This window comes from Manis javanica, chromosome 1 (assembly GCF_040802235.1).
Source record: "Manis javanica isolate MJ-LG chromosome 1, MJ_LKY, whole genome shotgun sequence".
NCBI lineage: Eukaryota > Metazoa > Chordata > Mammalia > Pholidota > Manidae > Manis > Manis javanica.
Genome location: NC_133156.1, coordinates 207,687,685 through 207,707,711, shown reverse-complemented (window position 1 = coordinate 207,707,711; position 20,027 = coordinate 207,687,685). Strand labels below are relative to the sequence as shown.

Sequence of the window (20,027 nt, the reverse complement as noted above, 5' to 3'; positions counted from 1 at the left end):
TTGAACCTCCCAAGTCCTTATTCCTAAAGGCACACTTGTATCTGTATTGTCTTCTAAGAGTTTACAGTAGTTTTTAGGCAGTTTTTCTTAATCCTTACTAAAATTTACATAGCTTGAGTGCAAGGTTTACACTTTTGCTTTCTATTCATCCTCCTTATGGACATCTTTAAACAGTACTGGGCCTAATGTAAGGGCCTCTATAGTGGACTGCTAAGTGAATAAATGAATCAAGAATCCACTGTATGTATCAATTCCCAGTTACTCTGTTTACTTACCTGGCAGTGCTGATGAATTAAGCCTTGCTTTATTCTTGCACTGGTCACAAGGTTCCCCCAGGCATCAGCTGCAGACTGAAGATGTCCATGAGCTCTAGCTGTCCGTAGACATGCCATCAAAGCTCCCAGAGCCCCTCTACTGTTGTAAGACCCTAAGAATGGAAAAGATTGTTCATCTCAAAAGCATAATAACAAAGACCACTATTTTGCTATGTAACAACTACCACAATTCTCATGCTTCCAGCTAACATCATATTTCAAGAAATAAATATATTTCAAACTAAATTCTAACATGAATTAAAAGTTCCTATCATAAGATAATCATTATTGAAAAGGATTTTCAATAATTTTAATAGTTCTCATGTCAATAATTTTAAGTAGGCATAATCCTCCTGCTGTTAACATAAAGAAATTATAATTTTTTGCTATTATTTTTACTTTTTCCTTGACTTTAGAAATAAATCAGGAAGTAAGTCAGCACAAAAGTCAAGTGGAAAAATATTTTAAATAATACACATAACTAAAATGACTGTCAGCCCAAAGCAGGAAAAATACTTTAGTGGCTACAGACCATTATTTCTTTAAAAATAAACACTGAGCTCTGAATATTTTAGAGTTACTATTTCCCCTTAGTAAAGAAGAAGAAAAAAGGATCACAAAGAACCTGACGCTTTTGGAAGCTAGGACATCAGCCATTACTAAGGGAATAAGGTGCTCAGGCATATAGGGCACCTTGATATAAAAATTAAGATGGCCTATTTCAGAACAGATACATGAATCCTGAACTTTAGATGGCTATTCAAAAAGGCAAGAACAATTATTGTTAAAAATGACAAACAATGGCTCACTTTTGGGTAGAGGAATCAAATTTTTCCAGCTATCTTGTGGTTACTCTCTAAAGTACTGACAGTTCTTAAATTTAGTTGGAAGTAGTCTTAAAATGTGATGTAGGGTACCATATTCCTGCTTTGTTAAAAAAAATATAGTAACTTTAAGATCTACATGAGTCAGGATCATTTTACATGTTAATTACTGAATTAAGCTTTAATATAGTGATTCTTTCAGTATTACTAAGATTCAATGGAATGCTTACTCCTATTCTGACTACCGGCAGTTGTTTCTTGAGATCATGCCTCTAAATTTTTTGTCTTTCCCAGAGACAAAAACTTGCTACTGCCAATTTACCTGTCTTTAAGCTTGCCTGAATCAAGTTTTAATTACTGTTTCAATAAAACAAACTTTTACTCCAGTTTGACAACCTAACAAATAAGAACTTGGTGAAATGAATTATAACCTAGTAATAGAGGAAACCTTATAATCTTAACTGGAATCGATCCTTAGCTTGTAGAAATAACTTCAGCCACAAAACTCTATTCGGCTATGTACAGAAACATTGGTTTCAATCTGAAATCTTATCATCAATCTCCTCCTTTACTATTTATAAAAGTGGTAATATTTAAATTTGAATATGGTCAATATCTGCCTAGGTATCTACACTTAAACATCATAACTAAAAATTACTAAAATAATTCATTATCTTACCAGTTTTAGCATCAGCAGAAGTCTGAAGAATCTTTACCATGTAGCTTAAACTTTCCGGGTTGCAATTCAATAACTTTGGCAAGTAATAATCAATCACATACGATTTTTGATCCAGATTTCCTTCACACAGTATAAGAAGGAGAGGAGAAACCCAAGTCTCATGCCATTCATCAATCCAAGCACTGTCAACAGTCTGGGATTTCAAATGACTCTTATGATTTTTAAACATGGTTTCCAAGAGGTCACTTGCATAAGGTACCAATGACTGGTCCCCCATCACCTCTAAGATTTGCGATGGAATAGTTTTAGCTAGTGCCAAAATATGTTCAACTCCTACGTAATCTACTAAACAACCAAGGCATGTGTACTTTCCTTTAATATGCCATTCCAGTCGCAGAAGACTCTCAGTCAGTTCAACTATGAAATGATCAGTGGCTAAATCTGAATTTTCAATAGTGAGTTGGTGCATTTGGAGAATATTTCTGAATATGATTTTGGTTTGGTGTCTCAAAGCATCCAAAGGATGCTCCCAATGGGTATAGACATATTCTAAAAGTCTCTTAACTATGCTTGAATTTCCATTCAGACTGTCCCTTAGGCTTGGGGAACTTGACTCAAGGACATGTATGGCTGAATTAGTCCATGATGCCAAAATTCTCGACAGAAACATTTCCAGAGTTGATTCCTTGATCCTAAAGAAAAATGAGCCATATCACCATAAAATGACTAGTATAAGAAATTTCATTTTATAATCATTTAGATTTTAAAAATGTAAAGTTACAAAGAATTATCAGATAATTCAATCACTATTAAATTTACAACAAAAAAATACAAATAAGTCCAAAACAGATCTCAAATTTGTATATGAATCTTTTCATCTTGTAAAAAAACAATCGAAAAAGGGACACAAGGGAATTCTGGGGAGTGATGGAAATGTTCATTATTTTGGTTGTGATGACGGGTGCACAGTGTTTTAAAACATACTTAGGGGCACAGACCGGGGAAAGTTAGGGGGAATAGGGTTTCTTTTGGTGGTAATGAAAATATTCTTAAGTTGATTGTGGTGACAGCTACACAACCCCATGAATATACGAAAACAAAACTGAGGTGATTTAAATAGGTGATTTGCATGCTGTGTAAATTATATCTCAATAAAGCTGTTACAAAATAACACAACGAAGAATAATTTTTGCATTCCTTTAAAATATGCACAATTAAAAATATACATAAACTGAAAGACATGTAAAAATTATTTTAGTACGTGGTAGTTTTCTTCCTTTATCTACCTGTTCATTACTATCAAGCTGTATTTATGGTATAACATTCTAAGCACATGATCACTTTCAAGCTTTATGGCAAGAACCCCATAAAAACACAAAATACAATCCAATGAAGTCAGAAGACGTGGTTACAGTTCTGGTTCAGGTGCTTATTAATTAGTAATATGCTCGTAGGTTTAAGCATTTACTTTGCTAAGCTTCACTTTATCCATTCAACTAATTCAATTTCCTATCTGGTATATCAGACATGTGAAGTTGCTCCTAACTCTAAAACTCTCTGTATAGAAATGTTCACAGATTTTAAAAATGCTGGCATTAGAGACTAAATGTTAAAATCAATTTTAGAAACGTTCACTATAGGCTAAACTGTACCAGTAATTTCTAAAATTCTTTCTCTCTCCTATTATGCCCTCCTATCTTTTCTCTTTCATATCCACTTCCTTCCCTATAGAGATCTCCCTTTTAATTCAAGATTATCCTGACCTATTTTTTTCATTGAATTACTAAGTATGCTGGCACAGTTTCCATCTTTTAAATGTCTGACACGTAAAACAAACTATGAGCCAGCAGTGTCAACTCACTGTGAACTCAGGGTGAACAGAACATGCACAGTATCCAAGAGCAGGGCCTCCCCACTTGGACCCATCCTCGCGTTCTGCCAGTCCAACATGGTGAGTGTCCCCTGACACAGGAATAAGAGAGCTGGCTGCGGGACATCAACACCACAAAGCCTTCTGCAGCAGTTCAAAAACCACTCAGGGACGCTGGTGCAGTCCACCGAATGGAGAAGCATACTACTGATCTGGAAAAAGGTAACAGAGTTACTACATACAAGGCCTCTAAAACTTTTCGGAGTTATTTAAAAATATAAACCAAAAATTATTTTTCCCCTGAAACATCCTAGGAAATATAACTGAATGTTAAAATTATTACTATAAAAAGGAAAAAAATTTTAAAAAGCACATGAGCCATTCTGCTGATTTGAATGTGCTGGTAGAGCACAACACATCGCCACCTGCAGGTGGTTGAGTTTAACTAATGCTTTTTAGAGGTGATTTGAGGGAAAAAAATTTTATTTATCTAATTATAAATACTTCATGCGATCTCAAAAAATAGTATAAATCTATTTTGCATAAAGTCAGGTAAAGAACTAAAAATTTCTAGATAATACAGAGAGGGAAAAAAAACTTCTAGTAATAAATACAAGGACTGTGGCCCAAATTATCAAATAATACTTTCCATACGATCAAATTCACCAAACAATTAATTCTAGCATGATTCCTGTCTCAAGTACAATATCTGAGTTATTCTTTAAAAAAAAACACATTTATCAAAAAAGTTATTATTGCATATATTTATACAATCATCTGCATAATTTTAACATTACAAATATCTTTTATGATACTGAGGGAACTGAACCAAACACTAGAAAAAAACTAGAAGGATATACACCAAAAAAATGTCAATAGTGATTATCTTTGAGAGTTACAGGCAACTATTGTCTTCTTTCTGCTTTCTCTGCATTTTTGGAACTGTATCTTATCATAAGAGAAAAAAGTGATCAAAGAGATTCAGATATTATGAAAAAAAACATTTTAATTCACATCCTTAAAAATATTTGTAGAACATGTATCTTGTTATCACTAACGTCTAATTCTAAAAAGGAGATGCACTTACCAAATCAGGAATCTTTTCAGGAGGATGAAACATAGTCTTGATAAAAAGAACAACAGCTAATCCAGATGTACTCTGAATTGTTTGTAAGAGGTCATCTATTTGGCAAAAAAGTAGAGAGCATGTATTAAATGATGGATATTCTGGTACAGTGGAAAGGGCAGATATGGTGGGGTCAGATGTGCTGGGTACAATTTCTGGCTTGACCACTTCATAGGTGAACGGTCTCTGGGTGAGTTATTTAACCACCCAGGGACTCAGCTTCCTCTCTGGTAAAAAGGGAAAATACAGCTCCCAGCTGAAGGAGTTGTTGTAAGGTTTCAAGGAATAATGAGCATGAAGGCTTTTATACCCAGCACATAAATTCTCCACAAATGTGACTCCTTCCCCTCCCTCTGCCACACACTCTCTGCTCCTCTCCCTCTGCTGCCTCCCAACATGTGAAGCAGCTTCACCAGCCGCCCTCCACTGATGCCCTGCAGCCCAACCCCCACATACATTCCTTTTCTTTAAAATAATTACCTGTTTCCATCCTAACAAAACCAGCGTCAGTTACTACTCTTTACAAACAAGAGCTCTGAACAGATTCCCTGAGTTTTTAATATTAATATTCATATATACATTATCATATAGAATGGGAGTTGAAGGGTAAAAAGGTAATTTAACCTCTTATATAAATACTTAAGTGTGTTAAGTATCACCTTTTTTTTGGTTGATCTTGTTGCCATCCAAAACAAATGGATAGCTAAATGAATTATTAGAAGGCAAACATCCTTGTCCTACCACCCAAGGCAAGAAAACAGAACTCAGCCACCCAGCCCAGAAGGCTTATTCATGTGCCTCAGCCCAATCACAAGCTCCTCTCTCTCTCCCTAAGTAAGCATTATCCTAACTTTCATAGTAATGACTTTCTTATTTAAAAAGAAAAAGTTTTATTAATCAAATGTACATCTCTAAACATTATAGTTTAGTCTTGCTCATTTTTTAAAAATGTGGTATGTTTTATAATCTACTGGTGCCCTCAGCACCCCTTTCTTACTGCTACAATTTTCCTGTGGAAGATCTCTGACCTTTTGAGATATAAATTTTCCTACAATTTGGATGTTGCGTTCATTTTTTTCTGATGCAGTCCAACATGTCCCTCTGTCCTCTGTAATGTCTATAAATTGGCAGGTGATCTAGAGACAAGGTCAGTCTCAAGTTCAAACCCTTTGGGAAGATGGTAAGTTGTGAAAGAAGGCTCTGAAGAGCACACGTCTGGTTGTCTATTTCTATAATGTAAGCAGTTGTTAATGCTTAATGCTTACATCAGTTCATTGGGGGTTACAAAATGGTGACATTCTATAATTTCATTTTAATTTAGTAGTTGAAATACTTTTATAAAGAGATACTCTCATTTACTATTAGATTTCCCAGTGGTACAGCTCATAAAGATAGAAGCAACATATGCAATATACAGAGGAATAATGACGACCAGCCTCACAATAACTATTATCATTATTTGCAGATAACATATGGGTTACACTAACCTTTCCAGATTTTCTTTCCAAATTTGGAAATTTTTCTCAAGAATTTTCTTTTGCTATTTAAAGTCTGTGGCGTTTCAACACTAAGACTGTTAGATTTTCTTCTTTGTACACAATACACACGCACACATTTTGAAAAGTCCTTCTACATTATCCTTTGATGAATTATGAAAGAAAAAGCATTAAAACCTTGTAATCCAGGGCATTTCCCCACTTTAAGTGGCTGATGGACAAGTTCTATGTCTCACTTAAGTATCAAATAGTTCATGCTATTACTACTAGCAAAAGCTGATTGACACTCAATAATAGCCATCATCTGTGTAGCTTTACACTTACCATCACTTAAAAACTTGGTGAAAATACCCAGCAATCCACACATATTCTGCCACATGGGAGAACTGGAAATATTCAAATGAATTCTCTGGAAACACTGTACTTTCTGTACTACCATCACTGAAACCCTAGTGCCTACCAACAAGTCGTTCATCAACTGTGTTTGAACAATACGGTTTCCAGCAAATTTTCTACAATGAAGAAGACAGTATTAAAAGAAAAGTCAAATAAGTATGTCACCAAAAATAAACACATTCTTCTATCAAAAGGCCAAAATCAGTTTTAGATTGTAGTAGACACACATGGCTCTCTTCCATTCCCATAAACATTTCAATTATGTAGACATTTATTGCAAACTTTCATCACTCTTAACATTTCCCTCTAACTCAGCCAATGACTAACCTACTTCTCTTTTTTAGAATAAAAATAACAAATCAAGAAAGAATGATTCAATTTATAAACTTGAACACTCCTTCAAACTTGATATACTTTCTTCACCTGACTTCCCAAATGCCAGGCTCTCCTAGATTTTCTCCTACTTCATGGCCATCCTTCCGATACCTTGGCTAGTTCACCCTCTTCTCCCTGACCTTCCTGCTAGAGTTCTCCACTATGTAGTCCTTAGTCCTCTTTTGCCCATCTAATTCAATCCCTTGATGTTGATCTCATCTAACTCATAAACTTTAAAGTTATAATCCATATGCTGGCAATTCCCACATGCTGCCAATCTCCATCCCAGATCTCTCTCTCTAAGTCCAGACTTGCACATGTGCAACTTCCTACTTACCTTCAATTTCAAACCTGCTCCACCTGCTGGGATCTCTACACTACAAAAATTCTGTAATCATCTTGACTCTTCTCCTCCTCACCCTATTTGTAAGAAAATACTGTTGATTCTGCCTTCAAAACATATTCAGAATCAGATCACCTCCATTGCTACTCCCAGCCTGAGCCACTCACATCTCTCCCTTGGATTACTGCAATAACCTCCTAACGGGTCTCCCAGCTTCTAATTTTGCCCCTCTCAGTCAATTCTCAACACAACAAATATCAAAACATAAGTCAGGGAAAACAGTTTGGGGGTTTCTCAAAAAGTTAAACTTAGATTTATCATATGATCCAGCAATTCTACTCCTAGGTATATGACTAAAAGAACTGAAGGTAGGGTCTCAAACAGATATTTACATACTGATGTTTATAACAACATTATTCATATAAGCCCAAGGTATAAACCCAAATATCCATCAACAGATGAATGGATAAACAAAATGTGGTATATACATACAATAGAATATTATTCAGCCATGAAAAGGAAGGAAATTCTGATAGATGATATAACAGATAAACCTTGAAAACATAAGTAAAATAAATTAGACTCAAAAGGACGAATATTGTATTCTACTTACATGAGGTAACTAGAATAGGCAAATTCAAAGAGACAGGAAGTAAAATAGAAGTCAGCAGGGATTGGGGGGAGGGATAAAAAGACAATGAACTTTCTTTTGGATGCAGTGAATTTGAGGGACCCGTAAAACATCTAAGTTGAGATGTCCAAGAGACAAATCAATGAAAGAATCTACTGCTCAGGGAAGAGATCTAACTTGGAGTGTTAAGTCTGGGAGTCTTGAGTATACAGATGGTGGCTCACACCAAAGAAATGGATGATAGATTTTAACCTGTCAGAAAAAATAGAATTAGAAGGAAAAAATCCACATTTAAGATGAGCAAAAGTAGAAGAGCCTAAAAGAAGACAGAGAAGGTGCTCCTGATAAAGCAAGAAGAGACCTTGGGTTCAACATGGCACACAAATATCACTTCTACTCACTTTCAGAACCTCCCTAAGCTAAGAGTCAAGGAATTTAAAACATAAAAAGCATAAATACACAGGGCAACAAACAGACAATAAAACCTGAGAAACTACATAGCAGATGGATGAGTGATCACTGACTTGGCAAAATAAAAAAAGGGGATGACTAAGCCAGAGAATAAGCCCCAAAGCAAGCTGATTTGCTGCCCAAAAATCTAAGAAAATGTTACTCCTTGATGTAGAAGTAAATGTAGGACTGAGAATAGGAAGACTGGCCAAATGTCTTCCTTCCTTCTTCCTTGTTAAAGAAGAATAAGAACCCTCAAACCAGCAAATAACTGGTTTACCTCTAGGGAAAGCAAAACACAGCAAGGATCTAGATGGGAAGACAGCACACACGGATAAGGCAGTGATACACTATTGCAAACAGAATTAGCTAAATATATGCACAATGAATGCCAAATGCCAAGACCTCAGCTTTCTTCTCACACTGAGCAGCAACCAGAATATTAAGCCAATAGTTTGAGAGATTCTTTCATGGCAAATATGTTACCCATGCAAACAGACCTATAGATACTGACATCAGGGATTTCCCAAAAAAATAGTCCAGCTAAACTAACCAACAATAAAGCCTACAATTAGCCCCACCAAATGCACAGATTCAAATCAACTCTCAGTGCCCATGCTCAGCCAAAGAACACCAGACTTCCAAGGAAAGCTTCTAACAAAAAATATAGTGGCAAAAAGCAACAAAAAGAAAAAAAGCAACCATGTAAAGCAAGAAAAAAAAAAAAACACCTATCATTAATATACTCAGATACCAAAGGATACTACTTCATCCATGAAATAAGAACAGAATGCTATGAAAATGGAACACTCAGGTGAAAAAAAGCTTTTCCCTTCCTCCTTTACTCTCACATTAATTTATTTGATTTTTTAAAATTAAATATTATCTTTATAAACTAAATACCAACTTTAATTCATAAAATTAAACATCAATACTAAATTTAAATAATTAGGTCTAATATTAATGTAAAGGGATAGAAAGGAGTACATTCTGGAACCTTTTTAAAATGTCCTTTGTGCAAAGATAATAATGCACAACTGTGAGGGTACACACATGCACACAAGAATGCAAACATGCAACACTTGCCTATTTTCTTCTGAGATTTCAATTAAACTCTTCTGCAGAAAATGAAGCACTGAAACAAAAGAATATCATGACAAATTAGAATTTAAAACTGTGAACTTTAACTTCAGTACAAGAAAATATTTTAAATCATTATTACCTAAATGATATCACAGTATAGAAGTAGAAATTTAAAAGAGCGTAATACACTTTAGTTATCTGCAGTACTTTATACATTGTCAAGAAACTTAAAACAACCACTCCAAAATGATACATACAAGTTGTCACCTCTCAGAATAAAATTAAAAAATAGGGCTTACCATTTTTCAGAAGATTAGTAACACTTGTTCTACCTGTGGGGGCAGGGAGAGGGGGTAATGAATACCGGTAAGGAGTTTCAGGAGAAAAATTAACATCACTTAAAAACACTGATATAATGACAGGTGTTAACCAGAAAAATACTAGAAAAGAGCTGGCTTACCCAAGTTAAAGTTCTCCATACAAGAAGATATATTGTCAATTACTTTCCTATAAGAATATAGATCAGCAGTATTCAATTCTTCCTGAAGACGAGAAGTAAAACTTTGTATAGCCTCACTTAGAAAAAATTCAGGTAGGCCATTAAGGGAGCTAGAAAAAGAATCAAATATTAAAAATCTGGCAACCCTGTAGTGAGAAGATATGTGGGGAGAAAGCAGAATCATACAAATGAAGGAATACTGGACTATGCTTTCAAAATATAGCCAGAAAATTACAACTTCACACCACTATCATTGGATCTTCCTGGTCTAGCGTCTCTCTCCCTTCCCCAAGACTATCCTCAACAGAGAAGCCAAAGTGTTATTTACTAAAACACCGTATTACTCCTCTGCCTAAAATCATACAACATCCCTCTCAAAGTAGTGGTCGAAGCACTCACAGTGCCCTACAAAACCCTCCATGGGCTGCCCCACCACTGTCTCTGGTCTCATCTTGATCCTTGTTCACTAAGCTCTAGCAACACCACCTTCCTCTGTTCCAACAACACACCAAAGCCTTTGCTCTTGCTATTTCCTCTACCTAGAACACTTGTTCTTCAAATACTGTATAGCCTGTAATCATTCCCTCACCCTTTCCAGTCATTCTCAAATATCTCATCAATGACATTTGAGCAGATACCTGAACTGATCACTGTATTTTATATTGTAACCCTCACCCCATCCTTGACGCTCTCTTTCCTCCTTCTCTGCTTTTTCTCTATAGCACTCACACCATCTAATCCGATATATTTTGCCTACTTATTTTGTCTGTTTTCAATCTTTCTCTTAGAATGTAACCTCCATTCTAGACTGCTTTATTCAGTATATCCCCAATGCCTAGGGCATTATTTGACACACATTAGGCAATCAATAAAATTTTATTGAACAGATCAATTAAATTTAATGTCAATTTAACCTCAATGAATCTAAATCAAAATCGGTAGATTTTTTTTTTTTTAATTTGACTTACTAGTTCTAAAGCTTTTCTGGAAGAAAAAAAATTCAACAATAGTAATATTCTGAAAAAAAAAGTCATCAGCAGGGTGACTTGTTCTAGCACATAATTAAACTACATTACCAAACTATAGTGAATAAAAGTATGCCGTTGGTATGTAAACAAAGAGACCCAAGTCTAAAATCAAGGCTATGTTTTTACAGGAACTATTAACATAAGATGGTATTTCAAATAGTTGGGAAAGATGGGCTATTCAACAGGGCAACAATAAGTGGCTTTCCATTTGGAAAAGAAAACTAAATTGCATCTCTACCTCACACTACACACAAGTTAACTCCAGATGGATTGAAAAGTTAAAAAAAAATGTATCTTAAGAGATGACACACAATTTATGTAATCTTGTATTAGAAAAAGCCTATACGAGCAAGGCATTAAACTCAGAAATCTACACAAAGAAAAATATTAGCAGGTTTGGTTGCCAAAAAAAATTTTTTTCATCTTTATAAAGCAAACATACTATGAAGAAAGTTTCAAGACAAGTAACAAAATAAAGGAATACATTTGGTAAATAATCTATAAAGAGCTATTATCAAGAAAACATTTTGTGGTTGGTTGTCTTCCTGCAGGCATTCCCTGCAGAGGGAGGAGGAACTAGGGAGCTGTTGTTTAATGGGTATAGTTTCAGTTTTGCAAGATGAAAAAGTTCTAGAGATCCTCTGCACAACAATGTGAACATACTTAACACTCAAAAATGGTTAAGATGGCACATCTTATTATATGTTTTTTAACCACGATTTTAAAAAAAATAATAAGGACTACACTAACATGAAAATATCTCTAAGATATTCTTTAGTGGAAAAAAAACGGCCACAGAGCAATATGTAGAGTATAACCCCGCTTATGTAAAAAATCAAACTAAAATAAAACAGACACACTAAACCCAAAGAGAAGGTCTAGAAAGATATCAAAATGTGAAGTGATAACCTTTACTAAGGAAAATAAATAGGCCAGAAATTGTAAAATAAAAGGTTCATTTTTTATTTTGCCTACTTCTCTATTGCTTGAAGTTTTTACATCAAGCATTATTCCTGCGCAACCCGTGTAATTAAAATATTCTCAAACCAAGAACAGATGGGACAAATAGAGAAAGAAACAGCAAGATGAGAGATTTAAACTTAAACCAACAACTGCATTAAATGTAAAAGGACTGACCCAGGAGTCAGCAAACTATAGCTCACAGCCTAATTTTTTTAAGGCCTGTGACCAAAAGGGCTTTTTATATTTTTAAAATGTTGTAATAACAAAACAAATCACACTAGATATGAATGAAATTGTTAGTGATATATTTCAGTTCAGTTTTCCAAAGCAGGTAAAGAACTTAAAATATAGATTACTTTGGGCAAACTGAACATTTATAATGCCTAACTTCCCAGCTGTTTTTTTCCTTACCTTGCCAAGACTTTCTTCAAGGGGTTCTTTAGACTCAAACAGAGATAAATGCCTGCTAAAATATCCAAACAACTTCGAATAGTAGAATCACACGTGCCATTTTTATCTGCCTTCTCCAGTAAAGGCACAATCTAGAATCCAAAAAATTCAAGTCATAGTAATTTTTTCTAATATCAAATATGAAAAAGTAACATGGCTTCAAATACTCTTTCAAGTCTCAATTACAATGTGATATATTTTCTACACTGCATTGTTAACAATATTGATTTAAACACCTATTTTAATATTTTTTAACCTTTTTAACCCTTGGCCCCAATTCCTACTTTACCCACCTTTATTGAGAATTACAGACTTGTTAATGGCTTAAAGTATAGGAATTTCATAGCGCTACTGGAAAACCAATAGTACATTTAGTCACTTCCCAAAAAAATATTATGCAAGTTGAAATGGTAAATCCTAATATGGAAATACTGGTATGGTCAGCCTTTATCTTTTAAATAGGCTTTTTAACGTTAAAAAGCTTGCTTAAAAATTTTGAAGACACAGATTAATAGAAATAATTTTAAAAAATTTTTCTCTACAAAAAAGGTATACACAATTATGTCATTATCCTATCTATATAGCTCAACAGTGGTAGAAACCTAAACAGGCTTGCTACTATGAATAAGAAGGTATTGCAAAATGAACAGAAAAGAAAAACACCCTAATCTTTCTTTAATGATATGTTAATATTAAATGATTAGAGCCAAAAGTTGTCAGGCAAATTTTAACTCCTTAACAGTGTGATAATCTTCAAGATGCATTCGTGAGTAGCAATTCAGCCTTACCTGTTTAACATAATGGATTTGTGACACTCCATCAGTGAGTTGTACACAATGTAGCAGCAAAGAAGCTAGATTTTTCCCTTCTATATCAGCCAAAGCTACAAAACAAACACATAAAAATATGTTCAGTGAGTCAACAATATATAGATATGAGTTAGCCTTTGTTATGCATTCAATAAAATTTTTTAAATTTAGAAACAACAAAAAAACAGGCAGAACTTCATCTGAAGATGGAACTTGTACAAAACCATTTCACATCAAAACTGAATGTAAAGAACATGGAAAAATTGAATGGCCAGAGTTTCTTATGTGTTAGAGGATCCCAGAGATAAAAATACTGCTTGCAACCTAGATAAGAAATAAAGTCAGAAATCACCTACCTCTCAAAGTTTGAAAGTCCTGATGACAAATGGTCAATGCCATTACTTGCATTTCTTTCTTCTTCTTTACACCCATTTTAAATAAAACTAATAGTAGTCACTGCAAGAGAGAAGAGTTGAAGGCATTGTCTAATGCAGGGCTTCTGACCCTCAGCACTACTAACATTCTGGACCACACAGTTCTTTGCTGTGGGGTGCTGTCCTATGCACTGTAGAATGTTTAACGCCTCCCTGGTCTCTACCTCCTAGATGCCAGTAGTATACTCCTCCCCCAAAGTTGTGACAACCAAAAACTGTCCCCAGACGTTTCCAAATGTTCCCTGAGGAACAAAGTCATCCTAGGTTAGAACCACAGGTTTTAAGGACTGCTAAAAACGACAATAGAAGTCAGCCAGATCAAGGGAGTGCATGATCCCTTGGTCATCCCCACAGGTCACACAACATGTGGAGCGTTAGTACAGTGCTTGGAGCCATATCTTAAGGAGCCATAACAAATGAAGAAGTTTCCAAGGAATAACCAGATTTCTGAAGGGCCTAGAGAGCACCTTCTTCAGAGAACAGCTCAGTTAACCAAAGATGTTTGGCCTGGGAAAACAAGGACAAGACAAGTGCCTTAAAATAGCTGCTGTTGTTGCAGGACTGTTTTGGAGAAAGAAGAGAAGATCTTGCTATAGAGTTAGGAAGAGTCAGTGCAAGCTCCAGGAAGGCAGATTGCAGCTCAATACACAGGAAGAACAATATGGTCCAACTATGGAATAGGCTATCTTTTAAACAGAGAATTTCCCAACAATAGTAATATCCATCAGAAGCTGAATGAACCCTTTCATCTGGCTCCTGCAATAGCCTCCCAACTGGTTTCCTCACCTTTACCCTTGCTTCTGAAGTCCATTCTTTTCATAGTCATCAAAGCAATCTTTTAAAAACACCAAAGCAATCTTTTAAAAACACCAATCAAATCAAATTACTCTCTTTTGCTTAAAACTTTCCAAGAATTTCCAATTACACTTAGAATAAAATCCTAACTTGAGACCTTGGCCACCAAGGCCCTAAATAATCTGGCCCTTTCTTCCTCTGCATTTCACCTCCCATCAATCTTCTCTTTACCATCTCAAGGGCTCTGCACTTTCTGATGCTCTCATTCCCACATAAGGGGCTTTGTACTTTCTGCTACCTCTGCCTGTTAATGCTTGTCCCAACAGATCTTTGCAAAGCTGACTCCTCATATTCAGATTTCTTTTCAAATATCACCACCTTCGATGACCACTCTATCAAAAATGCTACCGCTCCTACTTACATACAGATCATTGCCATTACTTTGTTTTCTTCATAGCATACTAGCTGAAATTAAATAGCTTGTTCATTTGTATATTCTCTGTCTCCACTAGTAAAAAACTATGTAGGCAGCAACTTTAGTCTGTTTTGCCCATTGTTTTAATACTCAATTCCTAAAACAGTAGTTGGTACATTTTAGGTGCTTAATAAATATTTGATGAATAAACAGATGAACTAATTAAGAAACCTTTGTCAGAAATGTTCCAGAAGGGATGTATGCCTTTAAAGGCGAAAAAAGTTTCTAAAGTACACTCTATAACTAGGACTATATCTAGTCCTGACAGTGAAGAACTTATGGTCCATTTGCAAAGTAAGAAACTGATGCAGCAAAGGAATGTTAAAAACAACTTAGAGAAAATGGTAATAAAAAGGGACAATGCTAGAAAGGCATTAACTTGTAAAGAACTTGAAAAATGACATGATCAGATATAGGAGAATAATTGGGGGTCATTCCTAGGAAACTGTTATACAAAGTTTATAGAGATACAGATAACTGGGGAGACTATTCTCTGATGTGAGCAAGTTTGTAGCAGAATTTGATCTTGGAACCTTCAAGACTACACAGAAAGAGGCTCAGTGCTTCAAGACTACACAGAAAGAGGCTATGCGTGTTCTATGGATGCCGAAACGTTTGTCTGATGAACTGGGCCTCCCCAGTAGGGGACTATCCCGTGCCCACCCTAAGGCACTGCCTAAGTGGCCAGAAGATGCTCAGCAAATTATATTCTTCCTGGGTCGCACTGGCTGCTTCCCTTTTTATCGCTGCTTCACTCCCATCTACACCTTTCTGCTGACTCCCACAAACATTCTCTGGGAACTTCTGAACCACGTGGAGTACAGGGAATGACAGGTTGGGGGTGAGGGGGTAATATGTGGTCAAAACGCTGTCTCCATGGAGACCCAAGGGACCGGAAATTGGGGTTACAACCTCCAAAGCCTCGCGATAGTAAACGAAGGGAATTGCTATCAATCGCCTGAGGCTCCAACAGCGGCGGAGTGGAGCGATGTTGTCGCGTGCTACCGCGGGTCTGGCAGACAGGGTGCCTGGAAGCCAAACCTCGTGCCCGTGAGCGTCTGAAGAGTCGCAGCGGTCTGGATGAATCCCGGAAGCTGGTCTAGTTCTGTGGTGCCTCCGTGGCTCGCAGCGTGGTCTGTTGACTACCGGATCGGGGCGAAGGGAGGGGACCTAGGGAACCTGAAGGAGCAATCATCGCGATAAGTTGAGTGAATGGGATCTTCCAATCAGGAGTCCGGAACGATCATGATGTCACCGAGGCACGGGTGGTACTGCGTGGATTTGGCTAGTCGCTGGTTTTGTAGAGTGCGGTACCTGGCGTGCAGAGCTTGGTCCAACCCAGCAGGATGGACTGCTGCCTGCCTCATTCCCCTGGGGCAGCCTTGACTGCGGCCTGCACACATCTGAGTGCCTGGGGAGCACCCTTGCTTCAACCCAGACATTCCACTCTTTTCCCACGCTGCTTGCCCAGCGCAGAGAACAAGGAGAAAACTGCCTGCAGTGACCAATTGCCTAACGACTTTAGAGCCTTCGAGGTCGGGATAGAGGGGCGGGCATTGAACAGAAGCCACAATAAGAATTCTAACTAAAATGAGAAATGCTGAAATGAACCAACGTATGCCCAAGTGCTTTTATTCACCAGCAAACAGTTCATGAGAAGTATTGTCGGAGCTCTGTCACTCGCTACCCTTGAAAGGTATCCCTTATTTAGGACATATATTTTACGCGGAAAATAAATAATATCAGATGATTTAGTCCTGTAAAAATAAAATAACTAGGTGCCGAACACTACGCTAGTAGCTGTGGTGGTGCGGGTGGGGCAAGATCAGGAAATAGACACGAATGCTCTTTTCAAGTGCATTAATTTGGGAAATACTGAGAAACATTACAGTTCCTTAAAACTTAAGGTTGATTTTGTTTAAGCTTGGGATCATCATTTTTCTAAGTTTTATCTCACCTTCCCTTGTTTTTCGTTGTAGTTTTACATGCGTATGTATCCCTAAACCATATTTTATTTGGTTTGATTTTAAGCTTTATTTGTGGAAACACACTTTTTCACCAGGACGTTGCCTTTTTCAGCATTGCATTTGGGAGTCATCCACATAAAAGCAGATCTCTGACGTGCTTTCACTCACCGATGTATAAGGATTCCATTGTTTAACATACCACATTTATAGGTATCCACTCTACAATCTCTAGACGTTTGGATTGTTCCAGCCCTTGCTCTAGCAATGCTGCTGTGAACTTTCTTGTACATGTCAACTGTTGAGTGTCTACAGAACTTTATAGCAATCTTTCTAGAATTTTTGCCCAGGACTGATAGTAAGAAATGCATTGTACTTTGGAACCAAGTACACATAAGTACTCACACATATGGAACTGAAATAAAACTTTCTTGAAATATTTGACTCTTTCTAGGAACTATGTGCTCTGATGTTTTCATTTTTTTAAATAAAATTTATCAACCATTTTTAAGTGTTTTTTAAGTATATGTTGTTTCAGGCCCACTGAAATAACTACACAGCCATCAATGGATCTCAACCCTTGTATGCATTATTTAATGCAAACTATGTAATGCAAAGTTTATTTTGGCCCAACCTTTGAAAGTAAGGGGCAGACATTGTGACTCTTCACCCCACACAATAAAGGGGTGGGCTAGAAGGCAAACAAATACAATAAACATGTATGTGAAAAAATCACTACTATAGAAAATGGGGGGGGGGGCAGTTAAACAGTAACCAGGGTAGGCCTTACTGAGTAAAGATTTGCAAGAGATGTGGTCACACAAAGAAAAAGCATTCCACATGGAAGAAACAGTCGGTAAAAAGGTACTAGTGCAGAAGCTTGCGGATGGGAAGAACAGCATGTGGGCCAGTGTGGCTGGAGCCAGTGTGGAGTGAGCAAGGGGGCAGGTTATAGGGAATGAGAAGGGGATTTAAATCAGGTAAAACCATTACAAGGCTTTAAGTGAAATGGGGAGTCATGTTGAGTAAAAGAGTAACAGGATTAACTTACATTTAAAAAAAATCACTGGAGCTATTTTTTTTAGAATAAAGCAGGAAGACTAGTGAGTGAGGAGGTTATTTCTGTAAATTGGGCAGGCATGATGCTGGTGGCTCAGACCATAGTATTAGCAGAGGAAATGGTGGACAGATTTTGGATATGATTTGGAAGTAAGCTAACAGGATATTCAGAAGGATAGGATATTGAGGAAAAGAGTCAAAGATAATTCCCAGATTTCTGGCCTGTGCAATGGAAGAATGAAGTTGCCATTCCTAGGGTGATAGGGCCAAAGTTTGCTTGGAGTGGACTTGAGTGGGTTTAAAAGAGATTGGGAGGGGACGAATTGGTAAGATCCAGCGGAGACAACTAGTACTTCCAGTACACGTGGGGCAAGTAATGGTGTGGTCACTCCTAGAGGAAGTAAAGGCAATGAAGGTTTAGGTTTTAAAGAGCAAACTAGTAATCTGTTTAAAGAAGACAGCATTTTGTTTTTGTAGTCATCTGGCCATACCAACTTGAGACCACTTTAAATTCTTTGCTTGAGGTTTTCTAGAATACAGCATGAATTTAGTCCATGAACTTTTTTGAAGTAGCTATTTTATTTGTAAAAATGTTTTACAAGGTAATTTTTAAAGGAGCGGTAATCCTCAGTATATGGAAGTATAAAAGAAAACATCTTTTTTGTAAGTGTACTGTAAAAGTGGACTACATAAAATCATGAAAAATCATCTATATCCAAGTTTTTTTCAGTGTAGTTGACTTAGTAAATATGTACCTGTTAAAGCAGTATTTTCCCCTCAATTATGGAAGAGAGTTTTTTAATACTTATTTAATGACACATAAGATTTTTCACACATTATGATTTTTGAATTCTTTGCATTTGAAAGGACATTTGAATAAAATCTGACCTCTAAAAATCACAAAAATGGGCTTTTAATTGTCTAGTTATTTAATATTTGTCCATAAAGATCTCTATGTAAGCCAAAACTTTGAACCAATCAAAGGTAAATTTCTCCTGTAAGTATTTTTCTCTGTAACCGAAAAGCATAATATAGTCTGTCAGTTTTATAGTCACCATTACATCCTTAAAATGCAAGTTTATGGTAATCTGCCAGTAATGCATGGTGATTTACACAAGGAGTTCCCTGATAAGAAGCTTATTTAATAGTTTCATGTCTGAAAGTCTAAACGCATATGCTAAAGTTATGAATATGAATATTTTAATACAAGATGAAATCTTAATATAAATAAATGTTTTTAATATAAAATAACGTTTGTGCGTAAGTCAATGAAAGAAAGCAAAGTACTTCTATTATTTATCTATTACTGCATAATAAATTACCCCAAAACATAATGTCTTTAAACACTAAATGTTTATTATTTCATAGTTTCTTTGGTACAGAAATTCAGCAGTTACTTGGCTGAGTACTCCTGGCCAGGAGTCTCTCAGGAGGTTGCAGTCATCAGAAGGCTTGGCCAGGGCTGGGAGGATCCACTTCCAAGATGACTTAACTCAGTAGGGCTGATTGTTGACAGGAGGCCTCAGTTCTTCCCCAAATGGGCCTCTCCCTAGGCTGCTTAATGCATTCTCACAACATGGTTGTTACCCTCCCCAGAATGGGCAAGACAGAGCAAGGTAGAAGCTTCAGTCCTTTTTATGGCCTGCCCCATGGAAGTCACACATCATTTCAATAACAATCTCTTAGTTCCAAAGGTCAGCCCTATTCATAGGAAAGAAGCCACACAAAAGCCTGAAGAGCAGGAGGCCATTGTAAATGGGGGGCCATTTTGGGGGCTGGCTACCACAGCACTGTAACACATCTGCAGATTTCCCTTCATGCTTAAAAGGTACTACAGAATCACAACTAAGGAATGATGTATTTCAAAGTTGTTTGATTTATAGAGTACATCTTAAGGAAACATGTTTGCTTGTGTTGCTTGCAAAGTTATTTGCCTTTAATAACATACATTTTTACAGTCAACA

The 20,027-nt window shown here is 36.5% G+C and overlaps 1 protein-coding gene across 13 annotated transcripts in view; it reads right to left on the bottom strand.

Annotated features, from left to right (window-relative positions):
• THADA (THADA armadillo repeat containing) overlaps positions 1 to 16,213 on the bottom strand; it is a 319,658-nt gene extending 303,445 nt beyond the window's left edge. For 12 of the 13 annotated variants that reach the window (XR_001852627.3, XR_005053772.2, XM_017657268.3 and 9 more), the window contains exons 1-12: positions 16,082 to 16,213; positions 13,693 to 13,792; positions 13,316 to 13,410; positions 12,489 to 12,619; positions 10,048 to 10,196; positions 9,887 to 9,919; positions 9,591 to 9,639; positions 6,634 to 6,821; positions 4,775 to 4,869; positions 3,679 to 3,899; positions 1,818 to 2,509; positions 276 to 427 (exon numbers count right to left, since the gene is read on the bottom strand). Coding sequence is in view for 11 of the 13 variants with exons in the window: in XM_017657268.3 (XP_017512757.3) it covers positions 276 to 427; positions 1,818 to 2,509; positions 3,679 to 3,899; positions 4,775 to 4,869; positions 6,634 to 6,821; positions 9,591 to 9,639; positions 9,887 to 9,919; positions 10,048 to 10,196; positions 12,489 to 12,619; positions 13,316 to 13,410; positions 13,693 to 13,768 (1,881 nt within the window). In the remaining 2 variants the exon portion in view is untranslated. Of the gene's footprint in view, positions 1 to 275; positions 428 to 1,817; positions 2,510 to 3,678; positions 3,900 to 4,774; positions 4,870 to 6,633; positions 6,822 to 9,590; positions 9,640 to 9,886; positions 9,920 to 10,047; positions 10,197 to 12,488; positions 12,620 to 13,315; positions 13,411 to 13,692; positions 13,793 to 15,952 lie in introns of all 13 variants that reach the window. The other variant, XM_017657269.3, reaches the window with a different exon arrangement.
• Between the last annotated feature and the right edge of the window lie 3,814 nt (positions 16,214 to 20,027).